General features: G+C 38.2%; 1 protein-coding gene across 26 annotated transcripts in view; it reads left to right on the forward strand.

The window, feature by feature from the left end:
• NCOR1 (nuclear receptor corepressor 1) overlaps positions 1–24,241 on the forward strand; it is a 156,959-nt gene that overhangs the window by 22,321 nt on the left and 110,397 nt on the right. For all 26 annotated transcript variants that reach the window (XM_043583202.1, XM_043583204.1, XM_043583205.1 and 23 more), the window contains exons 3-4: positions 9,881–10,014; positions 20,469–20,661. In XM_043583202.1, coding sequence (XP_043439137.1) covers positions 9,881–10,014; positions 20,469–20,661 — 327 coding nt within the window. The remainder of the gene's footprint in view (positions 1–9,880; positions 10,015–20,468; positions 20,662–24,241) is intronic.

Below are 24,241 nucleotides of genomic sequence, written 5' to 3' on the forward strand. Positions count from 1 at the left end.
CTTTTCCTGTTTAATGCATTTGTTGGTCAGAAACCAAATGCGATTGTTACAACTGTATATTTTAAATGGCGAGAACCGTTCTCAAAGATGAGGAACCCAAGGTTGGGGATTAATTATCTTTGTCTTAGTCTGGCTTTATGCCAGATTGCAGCTAGTGACCATGTCTTTTGTTTTCTTTTTTCTTTCTTTAAAAAAAATTTTTTTTAATGTTTATTTAGTTTTTGAGAGAGAGAGAGAGAGACACACACAGAGTGTGAATGGGGGAGGGGCAAAGAGAGAGGGAGACAGAATCGGAAGCAGGCTCCAGGCTCTGAGCTGTCAGCACAGAGCTGGATGCAGGGCTCAAACTCACGAACTGAGAGATGGTGACCTGAGCTGGAGTCAGATGCTTACCTGAGTGAGCCACCCAGGCCCAGCCCCCCCCCCCCCCGCCCCGCCCATGTCTTTGTTTTCGTTTGTAGGAGTTGTTGTTAGAAAAATAGCAGTTGTTAAGGGTTTCCAGGTTAAGAAACCCTATTTTATTGCTCCAAGTTCTGGTTTAGTATTAAGCTGGCCAGATAACTTGGCATCTCTTGAGCGATGGCCAGGATAGGGCCTGTACCTTCTTGAGAGGCTGACGGTAGGAAGATGAAAGAGTTTGTATGCTGATTAACTTGTGAAAAATAAAATATGAGAAGAAATTATTAGTTCAGAGCAGGCTGGGACAGGAATGTAAGGGTCGAAGAAAAAGAGGAAGGGAAGGGGTGAAATGGTCATCTCAGAGGAAAAGCAAATTTGGGGTGCCTGGGTGTGGCTCAGTTGGTTAAGCATCCAACTCTTGATTTCGGCTCAGGTCACGATCTCACTGTTAGCACGGAGCCAGCTTGGGATTAGCTCTCTCCTTCAAATCAATCAATATATTTATTTATAAACATATTTAATTTGATAAATATATATATACATTTTAAAACAGTCTTTTTTTTAAAGTTTACTTATTTTAAGAGAGACAGAGAGCGTGAGCACACAAGCGGGGGAGGGGCAGAGAGAGGGAGACACCGAATCCTAAGTAGGCTCTAGGTTCCAAGCTGTCAGCATACAGCCCGATGTGGGACTCAAACTCAAGAGCTGTGAGATCATGATGTGAGCTGAAGTCGGCCGCTTAACCAACTGAGCCACCCAGGTGCCTCTCACTTTTTAAATATTAAGTATGTTAGTTGCATATTTTTGTAGATGCCCTTAAAACATTTTTTTTTTTTTTTTAATGTATTCATTTTGAGAGAGAGGGAGAGCTTCCGCATGAGCGGGGTAAGGGCAGAGAGAGGGGGAGAGAGAATCCCAAGCAGACTCCACACTGTCAGCTCAGAGCCCAATATGAGGCTCTGTTCCACAAACTGTGAGATTATGACTTGAGCTGAAATCAAGAGTTGGACACTCAACTGACTGAACCACGCAGGCGCCCCTGTAGATGTCCATTTTCAGTTAAAGAAGTTGCTTTCTATTGCTAGATTGAGAGTTTTAATCCTCATTGGGTATTGAATTTTGGTTGCATTGTTTTCCCTCAACCCATAGTCTTTGTCTGAATACTGATTTCCTAGTTTGCTTCTTCTTTGTTTTTATTAAAAAAAAAAAAAATTTTTTTTTTAATGCTTATTTTTTGAGACAGAGAAAGACAGAGTATGAGCGGGGGAGGGGCAGAGAGTGAGGGAGACACAGAATCTGAAGCAGGCTCCAGGCTCCAGGCCGTCAGCACAGAGCCTGACGCGGGGCTCGAACTCATGATCTGTGAGATCATGACCTGAGCCGAAGTCGGACGCTTAACCGACTGAGCCACCCAGGCTCCCCTGTTTTTATTTTTTTAAATCAACTTTAAGGTTTAATTGATACATAATACAATTTTCTTATATGTATACATTTTGACAGATTCATACACCCATAAAACCACCACTAAAGTGAAGATGTATTTCTGTCACCCCATAAAGTTTCCCTTGTGCCCCATCCAGATTAGTCCTTCTCCCATACTTTCCACAAACTCAGCTCCTAGGAAACCACTGTTCTGCTTTTTGTCATAACAGATTATATTTGTTTTGAATTTTACATGAACTCTTATCTGTGGCTTCTTTTGCTTCCCATAATGTTTTTGAGATTTCTTCCAAGTTCTGGTGCATCTGAGTAGTTAATTTCTGTTTATTGCTGCCTCTGGATATATCACAATTTGTTTATCTAGTTACCTATTCCAGTTTTGGCTGTTACAAATAAAATTATTTAGAAAACATGTATCTTTGTGTTTTATCTAGATGATATAAAGTATTGCCTTATTTTCGTAACAGTATTGTTGGACAGCTTATCTTTATAATTTGTATCAAGTCCAGTTTATTAACTTTTGTCTTTAATATTTCTTGCTTTTTAAGTGTTATATTTAAGAATTTTGCCAAACTCCAGATCACTGAGGTTTTCTCCTCTTGAGTTTTTATAATCCTGTTTTACATAGTCTGTCACCTATTTTGAATTAAATTTTGTTTATGGTGTGAGGTTATGGTTGAGGTTCTTGTTTTGTATATAGATATTCGCTTGTTCTAGAAACCATTTGTTGAAAAGATTTTTCTTGGGGCGCCTGGGTGGCTCATTCGGTCCAACTCTTGATTTTGGCTCAGGTCACGATCTCACCATTCCTGAGATGGAGCCTGGAGTTGGCTCTGAGCTGACAGGCAGAGCCTGCCTGCCTGAGATTCTCTCTCTCTGTCTCTCTCTGTCCCTCCCCTATTTGCATGTACTCTCTGTCTGTCTCTCAAAATAAATAAATAAACTTAAAAAAAAAACAACAAGTTTCTTCTTACTCCTCTGAATGGTTTTGGCACTTTCATTGAAAATCAGTTGATCATATATGTGCAAGTGTATTTCTGGTCTCTCTGTACTGTTCTATTGATGTATTTTGTGTGTCTTTACCTCACACCTATGTGATTTTCTGTGTAAACAAACATGTCTTTTTTTTTTTCCTTAATGTTTATTATTTTTTGAGAGAGAAAGAGCAGGGGAGAGACAGAGAGAGGGAGAGAGAGAATCTTCAGCAGGCTCTGTATTGTCAGCACAGAGCCCAATGTGGGGCTTGAACTTTTGAACCATGAAGTCATGACCTGACCTGAGATCAAGAGTTGGAGGCTTAACCAGTTGAGCCACCCAAGTGCCCCCAAAATGTCATCTTTTAATAAAGCTCTTCACACCGTCTTGAATATTATAACTTTATAGTAAAATTGAAATTGAATAGTGATTCTTTTCTGAATTACTGTTCTGAATATTTTAATTCTTGCCATTTCTATATACATTTTATTAATTTTTATTTTTTATTTTTGAAATGTTTATTTATTTTGAGAGAGAGAGAGAGAGAGAGAGAGAGAGAGAGCGCGCACACGTGCGTGCGTGCACATAATTGGGGGAGGGGCAGAGAGGGAGAGAAAATCCCAAGCAGGCTCCGTGCTGTCAGCACAGAGCCTGACTCAGGGCTCAGACTCACAAACCAGGACATCATGACCTAAGCTGAGATCAAGAGTTGGAGGCTTAACCGATGGAGCCACCCTGGTGCCCCTCTGTATTCATTTTAGTGGATTTTTTTTTTTTTTAAGTTTATTTATTTTGAGAGCGTACATTTTCGAAGCACCTTGCGAGTTTCTACAGAAACGCTTGCTGGGTTTTCTGTTTTTAAATTTTTTTTTTTTTTTAGTTTATTTATTTATTTTGAGAGAGGGAGAGCGAGTAGGGGAGAGGCAGAGAAAGAGGGAGATAGAGAATCCCATGCAGGCTCCTTGCTGTCAGCTCCAGAGCCCACTGCAGGGATCAAACTCACGAGCCGGGAGATCATGACCTGAGCTGAAACCAAGAGTCGAATGTTTTACCGAATGAGCCACCCAGGCACCCCTCTAGGGTTTTGATTAGATTTGTATTGAGTCTAGAGATAAATTTGGGAGAGAACTGACATCTCAACCACTTTGATTTTTCTGGTCCATGAACATGATATAATTCTCCATCTATTTAGGTCTTCATTAATTTTTCTCGGTAATGTTTTGTAGTTTTCAGTGCATAGGTCATGTACATCTTCCGTCACATTTGTTCCTAAATATTTCATACTTTTGATGCATTTGTAAATATATTGCTTTTCTGATTTTAGTTTTCAGTTCATTGCTCCCATGTATATTTGATCCTGTATCCTGCAACCTTACTTGTTACTTCTCACTGCTTTTTAATAGATTTCATAAGATTTACTATGTAGGTGATCCTGCAATCTGAGAGTAGACAGTTTTGTTTGTACCTTTGTTCTCTTTCTTTCTTATTAAACTGGCTTTAATTGCTAGTACAGTGTTGAATAGAAGAGGTGAGAGTAAATACCCTTGACTTATTTCTGATCTTAAGAGGAAGGCACTCAGTGTTTCACCATTAGGGATGTTGTTAGCAGCTGGTGGCTACACTTATCTTGGGGAGCATTGATTGGGTAATGTCTAGAATTGTCAAATCAATATGTGTACACCTGAAACTAACATAACATTATATGCTGATTATACTTCAATGAAAAGCTTGGGAAGTGTTCCCTCTTCCTGTATTTTCTTAGGATTAGTATTTTTTCTTCCTAAGAAATTTGATAGAATTTATCAGCGAAGTCATCAGGGCCTAGAATTTTCTTTGTGGGGAGAATTGAAATTATGCATTCAATTTCTTTAATAGTTATAATTCACATTCTTTATTTTTTGTTGAGTCAGTTTGGATAAGTTTTGTTCAGTATATTCAGTTATATTAAGATGTCATAATATTCCTGTTATCTTTTCAGTGTCTTTGAGATCTGTTGTGATGTCATTCCTCATGTTGATAAGTATTTTTCCCTTCTTTTTTTTCTTTATTAGTCTGGCCTTGAGGTTTCTCAATTTAATCGATTCTTTTCTGAGAATAACTAACTTTGGTTTCATCCATTTTTACTGTTTTTTTTTCTATTTTCTTGATTTCTCCTCATTATTTTGTTCCTTCTCTAACTGCCCATATATATAACATTTCTGGCATCTTTCACTTCTTTGTATATATTCAGTTTCCTTTTGATGCTATTTTCTTTTTGTCTGAAGAACGTCATTTCTCTTAGTGCGTGTCTTTTGGCAGTGAACTCTCAACTTTTATTTATTTGAAAAAGTTTATTTCAGTTTTATTTATTTTATTTTAATTTTTTTAGAGAGCGTGAGCATGTGTGAATGGGGGAGGGGAGCAGGGGGAGAGAAATAAAATATTAAACAGTCTTCATGCTCAGTACGGAGTCTGCCACAGGGCTTGATCCCATGACCCTGTGATCATGACCTCAGTGGAAATCAGGAGTAGAGTCTGATGCTCAACTGACTGAGCCATCCAGGTGTCCCTCAGCTTTATTTTCAAAGAATATTTTTACTGGATACAGAATTCTAAGTTGACAGTTCTGTTCTTTTCTTTTTCTTTTTTTTTGTTAAAAAAAATTTTTTTTAATATTTATTTTTGAGAGGGAGAGACAGAATGTGAGCAGGGGAGGGGCAGAGAGAGAGGGAGACGCAGAATCTGAAGCAGGCTCCAGGCTCTGAGCTATCAGCATAGAGTGCAACGTGGGGCTTGAACTCACAAACTGTGAGATCATGACCTGAGCCAAAGTTGGACGTTTAACCAACTGAGCCACCCAGGTGCCCCTCTTTTCTTTTTCTTAATGTTTATTTATTTTTGAGAGAGACAGAGTGCCAGTGAGGGAAGGACAGAGAGAGAGGGAGACAGAGGATCCAAGGCGGGCTCCGCGCTGAGAGCAGAGAGCCCCATGCGGGGCTCCAACTCATGAGTTGTGAGATCATGGCCTGAGCTGAAGTCAGATGCTTAACCGACTGAGCCAGGCACCCTGACCGTTATTTTCTTTTAGCACTTTAATAGATGCCATTTATTGTGTTCTGGCTTATGTGGTTTTCTGACCTTTGGTCATTCTTATCTTTATATATAAGTATTGACATTCACTGAACTTCATGCTTCTGTGGATTTATAATTTTCATAAAATTTGGCAGTTTTCAGCCATTATTTCTTCAGATACATTTTTTTTTGTGTACTTTCCCCCTAGTTTTATTCTGAAACATAAATGACTTGTGTTTTGTATTATCCTACGGGTCACTGGACCTCTATTCATTTTATTTTTTCTGGTTTTTTTTTTTTTTTTTTTTTTTTTTTTTTTTTTTTATCAGTTTGCTTAGTTTTATGATGACTTCATGTTCAGTGGGTTTTTTTTTCTTCTTCTTCTTCTGGGGTTCCAGCTAAGTGTTAATTTTATCCAGTGAGATTTTCATTACAGACATTGGATTTTTCATTTTTGAATGGAATATGAACATTGTGAATTGTATACACTTTATTAGTGGCTTTTGTTGTATTCCTTTAAAGAAAGTTGAATGCCTTCTGGTGGCCAGTTAAATTACTTTTTGAAGTTTATTTTTAAACTCTTTAAGGGCAAGTCGAGAGTAGTCTTTATTCTAGGTCTTATTTGTCCTGGGATATCTAGTGATTATTTCATGTATTCATTGAAGTTTCTTCCCTTTGGCTGGAGGAAACTCGAATGAGTTCTGGCCCCATGTGTGCTCTGAGAAGTGTGTGTTTTATAGTTTCTCCTGTTTATTCTAAGAACAACCAGAGTTGTTTGAGACTGGTCTATGTTCTCCCCTGTGGCTTTACAGATTGGAATTCAGCCAAAGACTTAGGAGATCCCAAATTCACATTTCAGGAAATCTTTCTCTGTTTAACTCTCTTCTCATAGAAAGTCTCCAGAAATCCTGTCCACATGGCTTTACCAAACTAGTGTGGTTGCTCCTTCAGTGAACAAGATTACAGAACACTGTTTGGGTTCCCTTCCCAGGGACACAATTTGGAAATTGCCTTTAGGCAGAAAAGTCTGGAGTACTGTAGGACTTACCTCATTTGTGTGGTTTTTCTCAGAGATTGAGTCCTGTGCAGTCTGTTTTCTGACGTCTGAGAATAGTCACTATATTTTGCCCCCTTTTTTGGCTGTTTACTATGGGAATGTAATTCTGGACAGTAACCTGCTCATAGCTGGAATCCAAGTGCACTGTTCGTTTTAGTTTACTCCTTACTCTTAATTTGTCCTGCTGGATACATCCTTTAGAAATTCTTTCAGAGAGAGGCTGTGGTTGGTAAATTTTCCGAGTTCTTGAATTCTGAAAAGTTTGTAGTCCTAAAATTTGAGAGGGTGTGGTTATTGAATTTGTAGGTTCTAAGTTATTTTCCTTTGAACTTGGAATATGTTGTTTGTTTCCTTCTATACAGTGTTGCTGATGAGAAACCTGTTTTTATTATGATCCTTGTTACTTTGTAGGAAACCCTTTTTTAAGGACTTTATGATATCTAGTAAAATTTTCTCTTTATTCTCACTTTTCTGGAATTTTTGATGTGCCCATCCAGTGTGATGGATTAATTTTTAGAATATGTCCAGCTTTTCTCTTAAACCCTTTTTATTTTTTATTTTTTATTTAAAAAAATTTTTTTTTTTCAATGTTTATTTATTTTCGGGACAGAGAGAGACAGAGCATGAACGGGCGAGGGGCAGAGAGAGAGGGAGACACAGAATCGGAAACAGGCTCCAGGCTCTGAGCCATCAGCCCAGAGCCCGACGCGGGGCTCGAACTCACGGACCGCGAGATCGTGACCTGGCTGAAGTCGGACGCCCAACCGACTGTGCCACCCAGGCGCCCCTCTTAAACCCTTTTTAATCTGAAGGATTTGTCTTTTTAACTTCTGAGAAATGCTGTCCTATTATTTCCTAGAATATTGCCTCTCACCAGTAGATACTGAATGTTGAGCTTTTTACTCTAGCTGCCATTTTTAACTTCTCTAATTTCTGTATCTTTATATGCTATATCTATATGTGCTTCACTGTTGTCTGAGAGAATTTCTCTGTTCTGTCTTCACTTTAATTTGCTCTTCACCTGTTCTATTAATTTTACTGATCAACTTTTTAATTTCTTTGATTGCTATTTGAGGATACCATTTATACTTTTGTGTGTTTTGTACTTTTACTCAGTCTTTTATCTATTTCTTTGTAAATTCTTTTCTGAGTGAGTTTTGGTTCTTTTTAAATTTTTTATTTTTTAAATGTTTATTTATTTATTTAAAATTTTTTTTTTCAACGTTTATTTATTTTTGGGACAGAGAGAGACAGAGCATGAACGGGGGAGCGGCAGAGAGAGAGGGAGACACAGAATCGGAAACAGGCTCCAGGCTCTGAGCCATCAGTCCAGAGCCTGACGTGGGGCTCGAACTCACGGACCGTGAGATCGTGACCTGGCCGAAGTCGGACGCTTAACCGACTGCGCCACCCAGGCGCCCCTAAATGTTTATTTTTGAGAGAGATTGCGCTGGTATTAAGTGGGAGAGGGGCAGAGAGAGAGAGAGAGAGAGGGACAGAGGATCTGAAGCAGGTCTTTGCTGACAGCATAGTTCAGGGCTCGAACCCATGAACCATGAGATCATGACCTGAGCCGAAGTCAAGTGCTTAACTGACCAAGCCACCCAGATGCCCTGGTGCTTTTTTTTTTTTTAAGTGGCTTTGACTTTTTTTCAGTGTTTATAGTGTTTCTTGGTTATGTTTTCAACTTTGTATCCGATATTTTTTCTTTGACTGTGTATGAATTATGTTTTACTATTATCTGTTTATAGCAAAGGGCTCTAGGCCTCTTATTTATTCCATGTTTCAGTCTGGGCAGCTCAATTTTATGTTTATGATTAAAAAATTTTGTTGACATACAATTCATATAACATAAAACCATTTTAAAGTATATAATATCTTTTAGTATATTCACAAATGTTGGGCATCCATTACTGTTACCTAATTCCAGAACTTGGAATGAAATGAAACCTATACCTCATAGTAGTTAATCCCAATTCGCCCCTTCCCTCCATCCCCTGGCAACCACTAATCTACTTTCTATCTCTATTGATTTGTTTCTTACAGACATTTTATATAAACAGAATCACAAAATATGTGCCCTTTTATGTCTGTTTGTATTTAACATAGTATTATGTTTTCTAGGTTCATCTAGGTTGTGGCATATATCGTTAGTACTTCAGTCTTTTTTATGATTGAATAATATCCCACAGTATAGATACACCACATTTTGTTGATCCATTCATGAGTCACTGGGCATTTGGATTCCTTCTGGTTTTTGGCTATTGTGAATAACACTACTTTGAAAATTTGTGTACAAAGTTTTGTGTATGGACATAATACCTTGTGTATATACCTAGGAGTGGAATTCCTGGGTTATTCGGCATTTCTGGGTATAAATACCTGTTTATGATTGTTAGCATTAATGGACTGCTTTTGAAAAGAAGGTTTTGTTTTTTCAACGAAGAGTCAAAAGTAGGAAAATAAACATAAAAGCACCCACCTAGAATGATGGAGAGTGTTACTCTTACCTAGCAGATTGAATCTCTGGACTTAGGTCTCTTCGTTTGTAAATTTTCATGGATTTAACCGAATGGCTTTTGTGGCCCTGCTAGCCTACTGATTTTGGATTTAATTTGGAATGATTTTTAAGATTTCATATTGAACACATGAGTCTGAGATCTTACTATTTGAGTAACATGGAGTGGGAGTTACTTATAATGCATGTTACAGTAGAATGAGGGAAATGTAGACCGAACACAAAATTTCGTTTTGAATTCTTCTGAACGATACTCGGTTAAAATGTTGATGGTTAGGTTTAAGAGGAAAAATCAGATCAGTGAGGGACTGAAATCATCATTGCTGCTTCTTTCCACACTTAGCAGCCCGTCACTGCCTCTGTGCATTGATACTTGGTTTAATTTCACGATGCTTTTCAATTTTTGGCTAATAATTAATTTATGATTATTTCCCTATTAGGAATTTGCAGTCCCTGATTATCGTTCTTCTCATCTTGAAGTCAGCCAGGCGTCACAGCTCTTGCAGCAGCAGCAGCAACAGCAGCTTCGCAGACGACCTTCCTTGCTCTCAGAATTTCACCCAGGTTCTGACAGGTAATGGGGTTCTTTTGTGTTTCCATCTAGGATGCACCTCTGTGGTGTGTGTATACTCACTTCATAAGTGTGCCATTAAATTTAACGTTACTTTTCCTTGATAATTTTATTAACCAAGCTGCGAGTGGTCACTTATTTATATATTGGGCTCTTTTATATCTGATGATCTTTTGGAGTAGTTATCATAATAGTTAAAAAGAACTCCTCAAACTTGTTTCCAGAGTTCACAGTTGGTGCTGTGTAGTGGGAAGTCTGGTGGACTAGGTTTGCATTCTGGTCAGCTTATGGCCTTGGTCGTATGTGTAAACTGGTGTTTTCAGTTTCGGCGGCATTTTAGAAGCACCTTGGTTTTTAAGCTTGATGCCCACGCCCCATCTCAGAATTATTAAATCCGTTCCTGGGATTGGGCCCAGGCGTTCGTGTGGGTCTAGAGTTTCCCAGGTCATTCTCATTTGCAACGAGGGTTGCAAATTCCTGATTTAGATTCTTTAAGGCTTAGTTTTCTCACCTGTAATAATGAGAATAGTAATGAGATTGTCCTCAAAGGATAGTCTGTGATCAGGTGATGTTGGCCTGTTCACGGAAGGCTCTCACTTCCGCAGTGTCCTTACTATCTCTGCTCTCTTGCGCCATTTTCACTCTTTATCTAAAGTATAATAACTCCTTTTTATTAAATTGCCTTTCTGCCTTTCTTGTTTTAGCAATTTTGTAAAGAACCTGATTGCCTATTATAAAGATATGTTTACTGTTTAGGTTTTAAGATGATAAAAGGATTGAAATTATTTGGCTGTGTTTAAAATTATTATAAAATACATTCCTTGGTGAAGGTTGTGGAGGGAATTCAGATCACTCTCCTCCGTCATATCTAGCAAATACATAAAAATAGCTTTTCGAGAAGTGGCTAAAACCCACCCTGTATAAAGCAGGAAAGGCATACAGCCACTGCCATAAACTTGGGAAAATGGCATTTAAGGAAGGAATTAGAAGAATCTTGCACCTAGTTCCTACTTCTACTCTCAAAGAAGCAGTGTTGAAGAAAGAAGGAGGGTCCATGAAATCCTAAGATTTCTCGGAAATACTCCCTAATTTGAGAAAATGTGAATAGTTAGGGTGTAGTGGTAGTGAACTGTTTGCTTGGGAACCCCTCTTGCGCCATCTCGCAGGAGGGGCGGGCACGGTGTGCCGTTTTTTCAAAGTGATGAGCTGAAGCCCTCAGGACTGGTTTACGCGTCTGGCTTGTAGGGCGGGCCAGGATCCTCGAGAAAGGCAACATAGCCCCAACCAAGTTTTCTTCTCCTTTGCCCCATTTCCCTATTCCCTCAGCTATAGAAAAGCGTGTAGAAAGCCGATGCGAGTCCTCTGTCTGCAGACAAATGCCAAGCAAAGTGGATGAGCAAGGAAAAGGCACGCATACCATTTTATAGCGAAGACAAAGTCTGGGTAGGGCTGCATGTGACATCCCTGAGCAGGAGGGTAATGAAGCCATGGACAGGGCAAAGGTATTCCTAGAAGAGAAAATTAAAGAAGGCAATACAGAGTGTCAAAAACAAAGCGCCCGGTGTGTAAGAAGACAAAACAACGAAGAAATTGCCCCCTAAGCGCTATACACTGTAGGCGAACTTAAAACCTTTTAAAGAGAAGATATTTGACAACAGTACAAGACAACCCAATTAGATAAAATGAAAGATTGGACATTCCAGTTCCCCCAGGCCCACCATTATAAATTCAGTATATAAAATATAAAAAAGCAAGGAATACAACAGCTGTGGCTAAAAGTTAGACCTTTGTCATGTGAGAAAGTCCAGAGACAATCAGAGTGGATGCAGAAGAAAAGAATAAAATTAAAGCAATTATAAAGCGGTTGATAAATTAAAACCATCCAAAATTTCATGAGAATGTGTGTTTCTGAGGTGGAAAACCTGTCAAGGAAAGGAAGTAATAATTGATAATTTTAAAGTGAAGGGAGAACTCTGTAGATGGATAGGGCATATTTTGCTCCAAGGATAATTACACAGAATGATCAGTATCAGGACAGAACTTGGCTCATTTGTCACAGTTCAAGGGTAAGTAAAAGAATCAGGAATTCAGGAAGCAAAAGAAATCCTTGACAGGGAAGAACAAGTCTGGCTTCAAGCAACTACAGGATAGAAGATAGGGGAGCAGTAGCCACAAAGTTCGGGGGAAAAGAAATGGGATCCAAGAATATTACGTACCACTCAAGTTTAAGAATAAAAGCGACAGGCGGACAGTTTTAGACTGAAAACTTAAACTTCTTGGAAGAATTGTAGGTGATAGAATCCAGCCAAAGAATGGAAGCCATGGTAAAAGGACTGTAGTAAGCCACACACCGTTGTAAGTAAAAAGTCCATGTGAGACATCTGGACGAATTATGGTTCCATAACTGAACGTCAATAGCAAATCCTGACAAAGTAATAGTAATGTAACTACAGGATCTAGAGGTGTTGTAGGTATTGGGAGACGTTTAAAGGTACGCACTTGAAGATTGTGTCTGGAGTAATCTGATACTTCTAAAATGGAAATGCTAGGCTTATAAAAAAAAAAATCCCATCTTAATGCTTTTCACAGTTTTCCCCTTATCCTTTAGCAGTAATCTTTTGGGAATGAATTTCTTGTGGTAAAGGAGCAATTCCTTCCAATTTAAGCTTTATTTCATTTTATTTTTTTCTCCTAATACCTGTATAAAAACAAACCAAATATTCTTTTATTTTTGCCTGTGTATCCATTTACCCATATGTAAAAATAAAGTGATGTCTGGGTACAGGATTCACCCAATTTTAGCATTGTTTCCATGTGGTGGGATTTGGGGCAATTTGCTGCTTAGTTTTATTATGTGTTCCTGGAATTTTTTTGGTTAGTGAATGTCTATCATTTTATAAACCATACTCTTAAAATATGAGTCATTTCTGGGTGAAATGTCATCAGTCGTATTTTCTAGATTTCATTGGAAAAATTAGTCCACATAATTAGAGTATTTAGATATTTAGATAAAAAAATTGCAGAACAGCTTAAGGTAGTTTCAGATATTATAAAAGATTCACCAAAATTCAGATCATTGGTTTTCCCTTGAGCAAAAAAAGAAGAAGCCGGTGAACTAAATTTCCATAGCTAGGAAAAAATAAAATCTACTGATGTAATCCTAGATGTGTTTTGAACAGCTATGAACTTTATGACATGTTCCCCCTGAAGAGAGTTATCTTTTCCTTAAAATTAAGATGATAAGGTATAGGTATATTACAGTAAAAAGCCCATTTAAAAACTTTAATTTGTTTTAAAGGTATTTAAAAATGGTACTAAGAGGTCAAGGAAGTCCGTGAGATGTAAGAACTTTTAAGTTTAAGAGTGTACAGAGATTTTTAGTATGAAAATCTGATGTTTGTTTTTTCTTTATATGCCTCATTTGTCCAGTCATCAATTGATAAATATTTGAGTTTTCACTTTTTGATTGTTATGAGTAATGCTGCTAGGAGCACTCATGCACAAGTTTTTATGTGACCATGAATTTTCCTTTCTCTTGGGAACATGCCCAGGAGTAGAATTGCTGTATCATATGGTAGCTCTCTGTTTGTTTGCCGTTTGAGAAATTACTAGACTGTTTCCAGAGTGGCTATACCTTTCCACGGGTGTTAGTTTTTAAAAGGCAAATACGGGGGTGCCTGGGTGGCACAGTCGGTTAAGCGTCCGACTTCAGCCAGGTCACGATCTCGCGGTCTGTGAGTTCGAGCCCCGCGTCGGGCTCTGGGCTGATGGCTCAGAGCCTGGAGCCTGTTTCCGATTCTGTGTCTCCCTCTCTCTCTGCCCCTCGCCCGTTCATGCTCTGTCTCTCTCTGTCCCAAAAATAAATAAACGTTGAAAAAAAAATTAAAAAAAAAAAAAAGGCAAATACGTTCACTTGAGATGGAGATTTCATGCTTAACTCCACCAGGACTCCAATATAAAACTGTATTTGTTTTCACAAAGATTTTCATACGGTTCACTTAAAATTTTTTGAAGTTTTAAATGTGAAATTAGATATTTACCTGTTTATCCATGAATAGTTTTGCTCTTGTAAAAAGGATGGGCAAACTGAAATGGGAAATCGCCTGATGTCTTGATGGCAAGAGAGCTGTGTATACTCGATGTCTGTCCTAATTGTCCTGTGTACCGGTGGCCGTATGCTCTCCTCCAGTGCTAGGTGCACTGTACCTTCTGGCTTTGGGAAATGTCACAGGCAGATTCACTAGAGGTAACATGTAATACTTGGAAGTTAACTTCTGTAGGTCGAGGGGACAACCGAGGACCGAAATCCAGCTCGGGCAGTCTGCCAGGTCCTGTGTACCAGAGGGTTGCCTTTGCTTATGCAGGTTGCACACACAGTTTTCTTGCAGACCGGCAGCGGCCCTCATTCTAAGTGCTGTGTTGAGGAGCGTGGCCTTTAACTGGCGCTGGATGCTTGTGTCTGACAGATTACCTCTGGCTGCTCTGTGGAGGGTGGATTTGAGGTGGATAGACTAGAGGCAGAGAGAACATGGAGAGTGTGAGCCTGAGATAGGACAGTGAAACAGAGGCAAGACAGGCTGGAGTAAGTTAGGAGGGAAGGCTGCCAAGTCCTCGCAATTGGCAAAGATGAGGGAGGAGACCTGGATGAATCCTGGCCTTCCAGCTTGTTGGATGGCTGTTGGTTCCGTGGCTGTGACAGTGTGATAGAGATTAAGGAAAGAGCAACGAAGGTGAGGCAGCTCGAGTTTGGTGCAAATTAAGCTTGAGGTACCTGTGACACATCCAGCTGGAGATGTATCTTGCATGCGCGGGGGCCGATCTGGGTTTAAAGGTCCAGATCGGTGCTTGTGATCCCAGGGAGGGTGGAAAATGAGAGGGCAGCTGTTCAGAGGTGAACCCAGAGAGTCCCCAACAGGTAAAGATACTATGAGGCGGAAGCCTCTGAAGGAGAGAGAGGAAGGAAAGGGACTGAAACAGTGGTCTTCAAACCTGTTGCTTGCATATTTCTTAAAAGAACTTTGAAAAGCTATGTTGTACATTTTTAAGTTGACATTTAGAAGTTTCCTAAGTTTTAAAAGATGGATATAATTTGCCATATTGAAAGTATTGACATTTTAAGGCAAAACTGCTGCAATACAGTTTTAAAATTATCTGACGGAATCTAAATACCATAGTGATTTGGTACCATCATCCACTTAAAATGACACTATGTATGAACAAACTTGTCTTTAACAAAACTTCTCTTTCTGTTCCTTATTTTCTCGGAGCTCATGTGTTCGTTGTTCTTTTTTTCACAAAATTTATCCTCACGTGAGTCGCTTTGATTATTCCGAGTCCTTTATCGATCAACCTATCTTACTTCTATTTAACAACAAAAATATGGGAAAGCATCTGTTTCTGAAAGATGCTCTATTTTAAGAAACTCCTTTTTTTTCTTCTTTTATTCTCAAGTTCGTTAACATACAGTGTAGTCTTGGCTTCAGGAGTAGAACCCAGTGATTCATCTCTTACATAAGATGCCCAGTGCTCATCCTGAAAAGTGCCCTCCTTAATGCCCACCATCCATCTAACCCATCCCCCCCACCCACCTCCCTCATTCTCTGTATTTAAGGGTCTCTTATGGTTTGCTTCCCTCTGTGTTTTTATCTTATTTTTGCTTCCCTTCCCCTATGTTCATCTGATAAGTTTCTCAAATTCCACATATGAGTGAAATCATGTGATATCTGTCTTTCTCTGACTTATTTTGTTTAGAATAATACCCTCCAGTTCCATCCACATTGTTGCAGATAGCAAGATTTCATTGTTTTGTTTTGTTTTGTTTTGTTTTGATCACCAAGTAATATTCCATTGTGTACGTAAACCACATCTTCTTCATCCATTCATCAGTTGATGGGCACTGGGTTTTTTTCCATAATTTGCTATTGTTGAGAGTGCTGCTAGAAACATTGGGGTGCATGCGCCCCTTTGAATCAGCATTTTTATACCCTTTGGATAAATACCTTGTAGTGTAATTGCTGGGTCTTAGGGTAGTTCTATTTTTAACTTTTTGAGGAACCTCCACACTGTTTTCCAGAGTGGCTGCACCAGTTTGCATTTCCACCAGCAGTGCAAGAGGGTTCCTCTTTCTCCGTATCCTTGCCAACGTCTGTTTAAAAAAACTTCTGGATGGAAATATTATAAGACTGATCAAAACAGCAGTCATTTACGAAAACGAGAAACAAATTGATCAAATATAAGTAAAATTTCATGGAAATGCATCCACGCATTAATGAGATAGATGATGGCTGTTCTCAAACTATCACTTATTGATAGAATGAAGGCAGCCATGTACTCTATTCTTATTTTTTATTCTGATGAAGGTGCCAAGAAACCTTATTCATAAAAGTAGTTTGTTATGAGGTATATGCCCTAAATCACTTCTTTATCTAAGATGAAAATGTTAGTTAATGCCTTAAGGTCTTCAATTTTGTTGAAGGCAGAAATTTGGGAACTGTTAGCTTGTCAAAGGAGCTCTGGAGGCATTTATACTTTGGGGGACAGTGCTCCGGTATAAGGTCCAGGAAGGGTGAGCCTTAAGCTTTTTGTGTGTGCAAAATGGCAATTGTGAGAGAGAAGCAGAGAAGGGAGAACTACAGTTTGTTTTCCAGCAGGTCGGTTTAAGTAAAGACTGTGTGAGGAAGCGCAGCATCGTCGGAGGTGGACTATTTTAAACCGATCTGTGCTCGGATCCCCTGTGGAAAACAGACTCTGACAACCAGGGCCGATCATGTCCTGGAAACCAAGAGGTAGAAGAGTTTCAGGAAGGAAGGAGTAAGTAAAGTATAAAATGTGGCAGATAGGTCAGTCTAAAAATACTCTTTTGCTTTCAGTATTAGGAGGTCATTGCTGACTTCAGTGCGTGGTGAGTACTTGTAATAAAATGAAACGATGGGGCAGTTAAGTCCGAGTCCAGTGAGTTGAGTGAATGGGAAAAGAGTGAACTGTTGAAAAAGAGCAAAGGTCACCCTCTCAAGTGGTTCTAAGCTTCAAAAATAAAATTATAGGCTAGAATTTCCTAGGCTAGTCTTTATTAATAATGATTCCAAGAGTTAACTTGCATGTGACCTTTTTTACTGTGGTAAAATGTATGTAACACAGATTTACCATTTTAACCATTTGTAAATGTTCCAGTTTGGTGGCATTAAGTGCACAACAGGCTTTTGTAACCATCACCACTATTTCCAGAACGTTTTCATTGCCCCAAAGAGAAACTCTGTTCCCATTAGGCAATAATCCCCCTTCCTCCTCTTCCCCCAGTCCCCGGGAACCTCTAATGTACCTTCTTTCTCTCTGCATTTGCCTGTTTGAATTACTTCATGTAAATGGAGCCACACAGTAATTGTCCTTTTGTATCTGGCTTATTTCACTTAGTGTAATGTTTTAAGGTTTATCCATATTGTAGCGTATGTGTCAGAACTTTATTCCTTTTTGTGGCAGAATAATAGTCCACATAGCGGACTGTATTACCACTATACAGCGCCATATATAAATGTGGATGTAGATACCACATTTTGTTCATCCGTTTATCTGTCAATGGACATGGGTTGTTTCCACTTTTTGACAGTTGTGAGTAATGCTGCTTGAACGTTGGTGTACAAGTATCTTTTTGAGTCCGTTTTCAATACCTTGGTATCCGAGTCCCTGTTTTCAGTACTTTGGGATATATACCTTATATACCTAGGTGGAATTGCTGTGTCATATGTCATATGTCTATATTTAGCTTTTCGAAGAACTGCAAAAGTTTCCCACAGTGGCTGTACAGTTTTACATTCCCACGCAGTAGTGTGCAAGGTTCTAATTTTTCTGCATCTTTGTAAACACTTGTTCCTTTTTTTCCTTTTTTTTCCAAACAAATCTAGCCAAACAGTACCTCAGTTTGGTTTTGATTTGTGTTCCCATAATAACGAATGATGTTGAGCATCTTTTCATGTGTGTGTTGGTCATTTATATGTCTTTGGAGAAATGTCTGTTCACATCATTTGCCTCTTCTTTTCTTTTCTTTTCTTTCTTTCTTTCTTTCTCCTCCTCCTCCTCCTCCTCCCCTTCTTCTTCTTCTTCTTCTTCTTCTTCTTCTTCAAGTTCTCTTTCTATTGTTCAGTTGTGGGAAGGCCATTAATATTCTGGATATTAAAAGCTTATCAAATACATGGTTTGCAGGTAATTTCTCCCATTCTGTGGGTTTTCTTTTCAGTCTCTTGATAGTTTTGATGAAGCCTAGTTTACCAGGTTTTTTTTTTTTTTTTTTCTTCTTTCTTTTGTTGCCTGGGCTTTTGGTGTGATATCCAAGAATTCATTGCAAAATCCAACATCGGGAAGACTTCTCCCTATATTTTTTTCCTAGGAGTTTTAGAGTTTTAGGTCTTATCTTTTAAATCTGTAATCTGTTTTGAGTTGATTTTTGTAGGTGGTCTATGACAGGGGTCCAGCCTCTTTCTTTTGCATGTGGGGATCCAGATTCCCCCGCACCATTTGTTGAAGAGATTGTTTCTTCCTCTTTGAATGGTCTTGGCACACTTGTTAAAAGTCACCGACCACCGATGTGAGTTAATTTCTGGGCTTTCAGTTCTCTTCCCTTGGTCTGTATGTCTACCCTTAGGGCAGTATCACTCTTGATTACTCTTGATTACTGTAGGCTCATAGTAAGTTTTGAAATTGTGAAGCGTGAGTTCTTCTAACTTTGTATTTCTCTTCCAAAATTGCTTTGGCTCTTTGGGGGGGTCCCTTGAGATTCCATATGAATTTTATGGTGGGTTTTTCTGTTTCTCCAAAACACGCCACTGGCATTTGGATAGAAATTACGTTGAATCCATAGATAGCTTTGTGTAGTATTGTCGTCTTAACCATATTAAGTCTTTCGGTACATGAGCATGGGCTGTCTTATCTGACTATTTAGATTTTCCTTAGTTTCTTCCGCAATGTTTTGTGGTTTTCACTGTGTAAGTCTTGGGCCTCCTTGGTCAAATTTATCCCTAGCTTTTATTCTTTTGGATGCTACTATAAATGGAATTATTTTCTTAATTTCATTTTCAGACTGTTCATTGCTGATCTATAGAAATACAACTGATTTTTGCGTGTTGAATTTGGATCCTGTAGCTTTGCATTATTCATTTATTAACTCTTATTAACTTTTCTTGGTAGATTCTGTAGGTTTTTCTACCTATGGGATCATGTCATCTGAACAGAAATACTTTGTTTCTTCCTTTCAGATTTGGAGTCCTTTTATTTCTTTTTCTCGCCTAATGCTCTGATGAGAACCCCCAGTCCCATATTGAATACAAGCGACAGAAGCAGCCCTCCTCATTTTGTTCCTAAGTCTTTCTGCTCCAGTAGTTTTTTGTGACGTCATTGCAAACTTCACGAAAGGAATAGGATTTATGTCGTGAGTGAGCATTCAGGTTTTTGGAATGTAATGATTTTATAGACCTCAGGGTTTATTTCATCATCTCTTCTAAAAAGGAAAGCCAGTGATGATCCTTTTCATCGAGAAATATTGTGTGAGATGTTCGTTTAAAGCTTGGCCCACAAAGTAAAGTGTTGCTTCTGTAAATACTTTTATAGGAAAGGGAAAGTGAAATTAATGAACACCCACACGTGGTACTCTGTAGAGTACCCCACTGAAAGGAATCAAAGGCAGATTCCTGACTTCCAAGACACTTATGTACTTGCAGAAACTAGACAGAATACGTATTTCGGAATTTCAAAGCAATGTTACATTTCCACTCAAGACACTTGTCTTAATAATACCTCACAACTCAAGTCATTTATGTTTCCATGTACAACTGCTGGGAGATTTGTTTCCTGCTTGTTTTATTATTGGTTCATAATGGTAGTCGCTTTTCTGGTTTGGATCATACTAAATTCAGTTATTATGCCATAGGTTTAAAAATTGTATTTTAGGGGTATTCTTCAGCAACTTAAAATTTTCTGCAAATGGAAATCTTTTGTTATGTTTTTCACTTCTTTACCACCAGCCTTCTCACCTCCCCTGAAGAAACTTTTCTATTAGAATTAGAAGCTTAGGGGCGCCTGGGTGACTCAGTTGGTTAAGCGTCCAACTTCAGCTCAGGTCATGATCTCACGTTTCGTGAGTTCGAGCTCCGCGTGGGGCCCTATGCTGACAGCTCATTGCTTGGAGCCTGCTTTGGATTCTGTGTCTCCCTCTGTCTGCTCCTTCCTTGCTCATGCTCTTTCTCTCAAAAGTAAATAAACAGTAAAAATAACTTAATGAAAAAAAGAATTGGAAGTTTAATAGCACTTTATATCTATTCTTCTGGGGTGCAGGAAGGGGGGGGGGCAGGGATTCACTTTAAAAGTAAGCATAATTTTCACGTTTATTTTAAAGTCCAGCCAGGGGTGTTAGCAGGAAGTTGTACATCATTTAAGAAATTTCAAATGTTTCTTTTCTTTTTATGTAATAGGCCTCAAGAAAGGAGAACTGGATATGAACAGTTTCACCCAGGGCCATCCCCAGTGGATCATGATTCACTGGAATCCAAGCGGCCACGTCTGGAACAGGTTTCTGATTCCCATTTCCAGCGTGTCAGTGCTGCGGTCTTACCTTTAGTGCACACGCTGCCAGAAGGGTTGAGGTCTTCTGCAGACGCTAAGAAGGTAAATATTTGTTCTCTTACCCTGTGGAGTTGTCGGTCTGTGATGTTTATTTAGCCATATTCGGGCACAGTGCCTAAAAGAAAGTCCGATTGTGCCAGTCTCTAAAGGTTAGTGCTATGGGAAAGTAAAAATTTTGTTAAACAAAACTGAAAACCACAGACCGACTGCTCTGGCCTTTTAAAGTCAGTACTTTTGCCTTTTTGGTAAATGAAAACAATCTGGGGACTGCTGTAAAGAAAAATTGCTATTGAATAACTCTCAAGCATTTTTGTACTGGCTTGCTGGGCTATAAAATGTGGTCAGTGGTTCTTAAGACAACCACAGTTTTGTTAAACTTAAATTAAATTTGAGAGAATCCCCTTAAATTCAGTTGCAGTTTATTGACTTGCTATATAAGAGAAAAGACATTTTAGGTGAGGTATGTCTGTGCTTATAGTTTTTATAAAGAAAAATAAATTGTTCTTACAATTTATGTAAAAAGTAGTTTCTTTAGAAAACTTGCCAATACAGAGGAAAATTACGTATGGTTCTATATGTTGGAGAGAAATACGTACTTTTAATATATAGCTATATTTTGTGATATTTTTCAACAAAGTATACTGTGAATTTATGAGAAGGTTCTATTAAGATCACATCTCTTTTCCTCTTGTGTTATTGTTTCTTGCCTTTTGTGAAATGCACGTACGTGCATTATGCCCTTTTTTTGTTGTTGAGTTTATTTTTTTTAACTGTGTATTTTGCGTACCATTAAATCTGCAGATTGGGAAGTACCTGGCACCTAGTAGGTACTGAATAAATACTTGTTTTAGGAAGAATAAACTAATTTTTTGATACTCTTTTAACAGTGTAGTGTTAACCTTTTTGCTATCCCCGTCCCCCTTCCCATTTTGTTGGCAAATATCTCTTCCCTAATGTGTATTTACCTTTGGGGCTAATGGCCCTTTCCACCCTGATATCAGATAAAGAAGTACCCACACTTTTTCTTTGAGTTTTTATGCAGGGAAAAGTGATTTAAGAGATAGTGAACGTGTATGCAATTTGTTTTCAAATAGTTCTGCTAAAGGGAAAAAAAAAGGTAGGTGTGTTGGATATGTTTAGAGAGAAAGCAAAAATAGTAAAATGTTAACTAGTGAGCATGAAGGATAAATGCATATCCATTGTATTGTTCTTTCAACTTTCATGTACATTTGAAAATTTACAAAATGATAGGATAGGTGGGGAAAGCTCTAGAAATAAGCTCAACTTCTGGGATTTTTGAGGCCTACCTCCTTGTGTGAAATACATGTGTTACAGTCTGTGGGTTCATAAGAAATGTTTTGCAGCATGAACAACAGAAGAAAAAATACAAAGAATAAAAGTCTTCTTTTAAGAAGAATTTATTCAAGGATGAATAAATGACTACAAATGTTATTTATAGCTGTAGAATTTTTTAGCAGAAAGGGATCTTCAAGTCTCATTCATTAAAATGTGACATGTTAGATCACTGTACAACCTATTTCCATTTTATAGTAGAGAAAACAGATGTTAGGCAAAATTAAGCAACCTAGGTGGTGCCTCCTGAGTTGGAGTGAAAACCCGTGACCCCTGACCCCTGACCCCTGGTCCTGCTTTTTCCCCCCTAAGCTGTAAACCATGACTTTTTTTTTTTTTTTTTTAGAAGTAGGGATTTTTGAAAGAATTAGTTTGGGGTTTTTTTTAATGTTGCCAAGCTCAGGTGTATCTTTTATAGAAGAATTAGACAAGCTTGAAGGAGAAAGTTACTTTACAGCCTCACCAGTTAGAAATTGTTGTTAACTTTGTGATAGTTGGGTGGGTATTTTAATATGCTCACTTTGTACATTGTTTATAACTTTATTTTCCCTTAAGTGCTTCATGAGCTTCTTTTCGGGTCAGTAAGTTTGCAACTGTATTTTTAGTGGTTACTTAGTATTTCATATATGGATATAAAGTAATGTGTCACACATGTAGGTTATCTGTTGGTTCATTAGAGCAATGACATGGTTTTTAGGCTGATTTTTTTGGTGTTCATTCTTATTTATTTCCTTAAGGTAAATTCCTGTTAGTATAATCAATTTCTGATCAGAGTTGGCATGTTTTTCAGCCTTTTGTATTTCCAGATTGTCCCGCCAAAGAGTAGGACTGATTCTTACTCTTGACAGCAGAATGTAGGGTGCCCAATTATTGTGCTAATGCCACAGATTTGCTGCTATTTAAAAGACCATTGTTAATCGGATAAAATTTTAACTTGTATTTATTTGCTTCTTACTAAAACTTACACTTTTCATTTGTTTATTGGTTATTCATTTTTCCTATTTTGTACATTGTTTTCCCTATCTGTTCATTTTTCTGTTGGTCAAGTTTTTGATTTTATACCGAGTTGTAGAGTTGACATTTTGGAAATGCTTTTTCTCATTTGCTTTTAAATTTGTTACTGCTATCTTGATAATCAACAGAAGACTGTTTATTTTAATCCATCAGTCTTTGTTTCTTCTTCTTTTTTTTTTTTTATTAATATCTTTTGCTGTTGGCTTTTCTGAGCCCAAGATTGCGTGAATACCTTGTTTTGTTTGCTTGAGGCTCATTTTGATTTGCTAATAAAGCTCATGTAAATGTTTGCTGTCATTTGGCTTTTATTGTGATATAAGATAAAAGGTAGGAATCTAACTTTCTTTCCTCAAAATTGCTGTCATTATGTTCCAACACAAGATTAGAAACTCCATGAAGGCGAGTATCGTGTCTGTTTCATTCACCCCTCTGCCTAGTGCCTGCACATAGTAGGCACTTAAGGAATTGTTTTGTTGTTAAGTGTTTAACTAGAAGGCAAGTCTGTGGAAAATATTGCTTTGTACTAGTAGTTCTTAGCGCGTGCATCAGATCACCTGAGGAGCGTTTGCAAAATCTGCAGTTGAAATACCTGTTTTGCTATTTTACATGTTCCGTAACACACATGAACTCATTTGCATATGGCAGGAGAATGTGTTATATAACGAGGTCTTGGTTCATAAATGATTTTTCTCTGCACGTTAATGTTTCAAAAGCTCTCAGGATCAAGCTGTCCCATAATTAAAAGAAGTAGCCTTCATGATGTCTGAAGACCTTGAGAAGATTCGAAAATTATTTCATTCAAGAACTGCTCTGCTTTTCACTGTTAAGCTAACTAGTGGAGATTCAAGTGTCGAAAAGAAAATGTGAAGATACTATCTCCTGTGTTTTTTTCTGTATTTTTTTGTTTTTAAAGGTTGATAGAGATGGTTATACCCTCAATTGTATTCTTATTATTTATTTATTTATTTTTTAGTGTTTATTTATTTATTTTGAGAGAGAGAGAGAGAGAGAGACAGACAGACAGTGAGCAGGGGAGGGACAGAGAGAGAGGGAGAGAGAATCCCAGGCAGGCTCCATGCTAACAGCGTAGAGCCTGATGAGGGGCTCGAACTCACAAACAATGAGATCATGACCTGAGCCAAAATCAAGAGTCGGATGCTTAACCGACGGAGCCACCCAGACGCCCCTCTATTTTTTTTTTTTATTTTGATGAAACATACTGTTTTCTGTTAGAAGTAAAAGACTTCAGGGATTT

This window comes from Prionailurus bengalensis, chromosome E1 (assembly GCF_016509475.1).
Source record: "Prionailurus bengalensis isolate Pbe53 chromosome E1, Fcat_Pben_1.1_paternal_pri, whole genome shotgun sequence".
Lineage (NCBI taxonomy): Eukaryota > Metazoa > Chordata > Mammalia > Carnivora > Felidae > Prionailurus > Prionailurus bengalensis.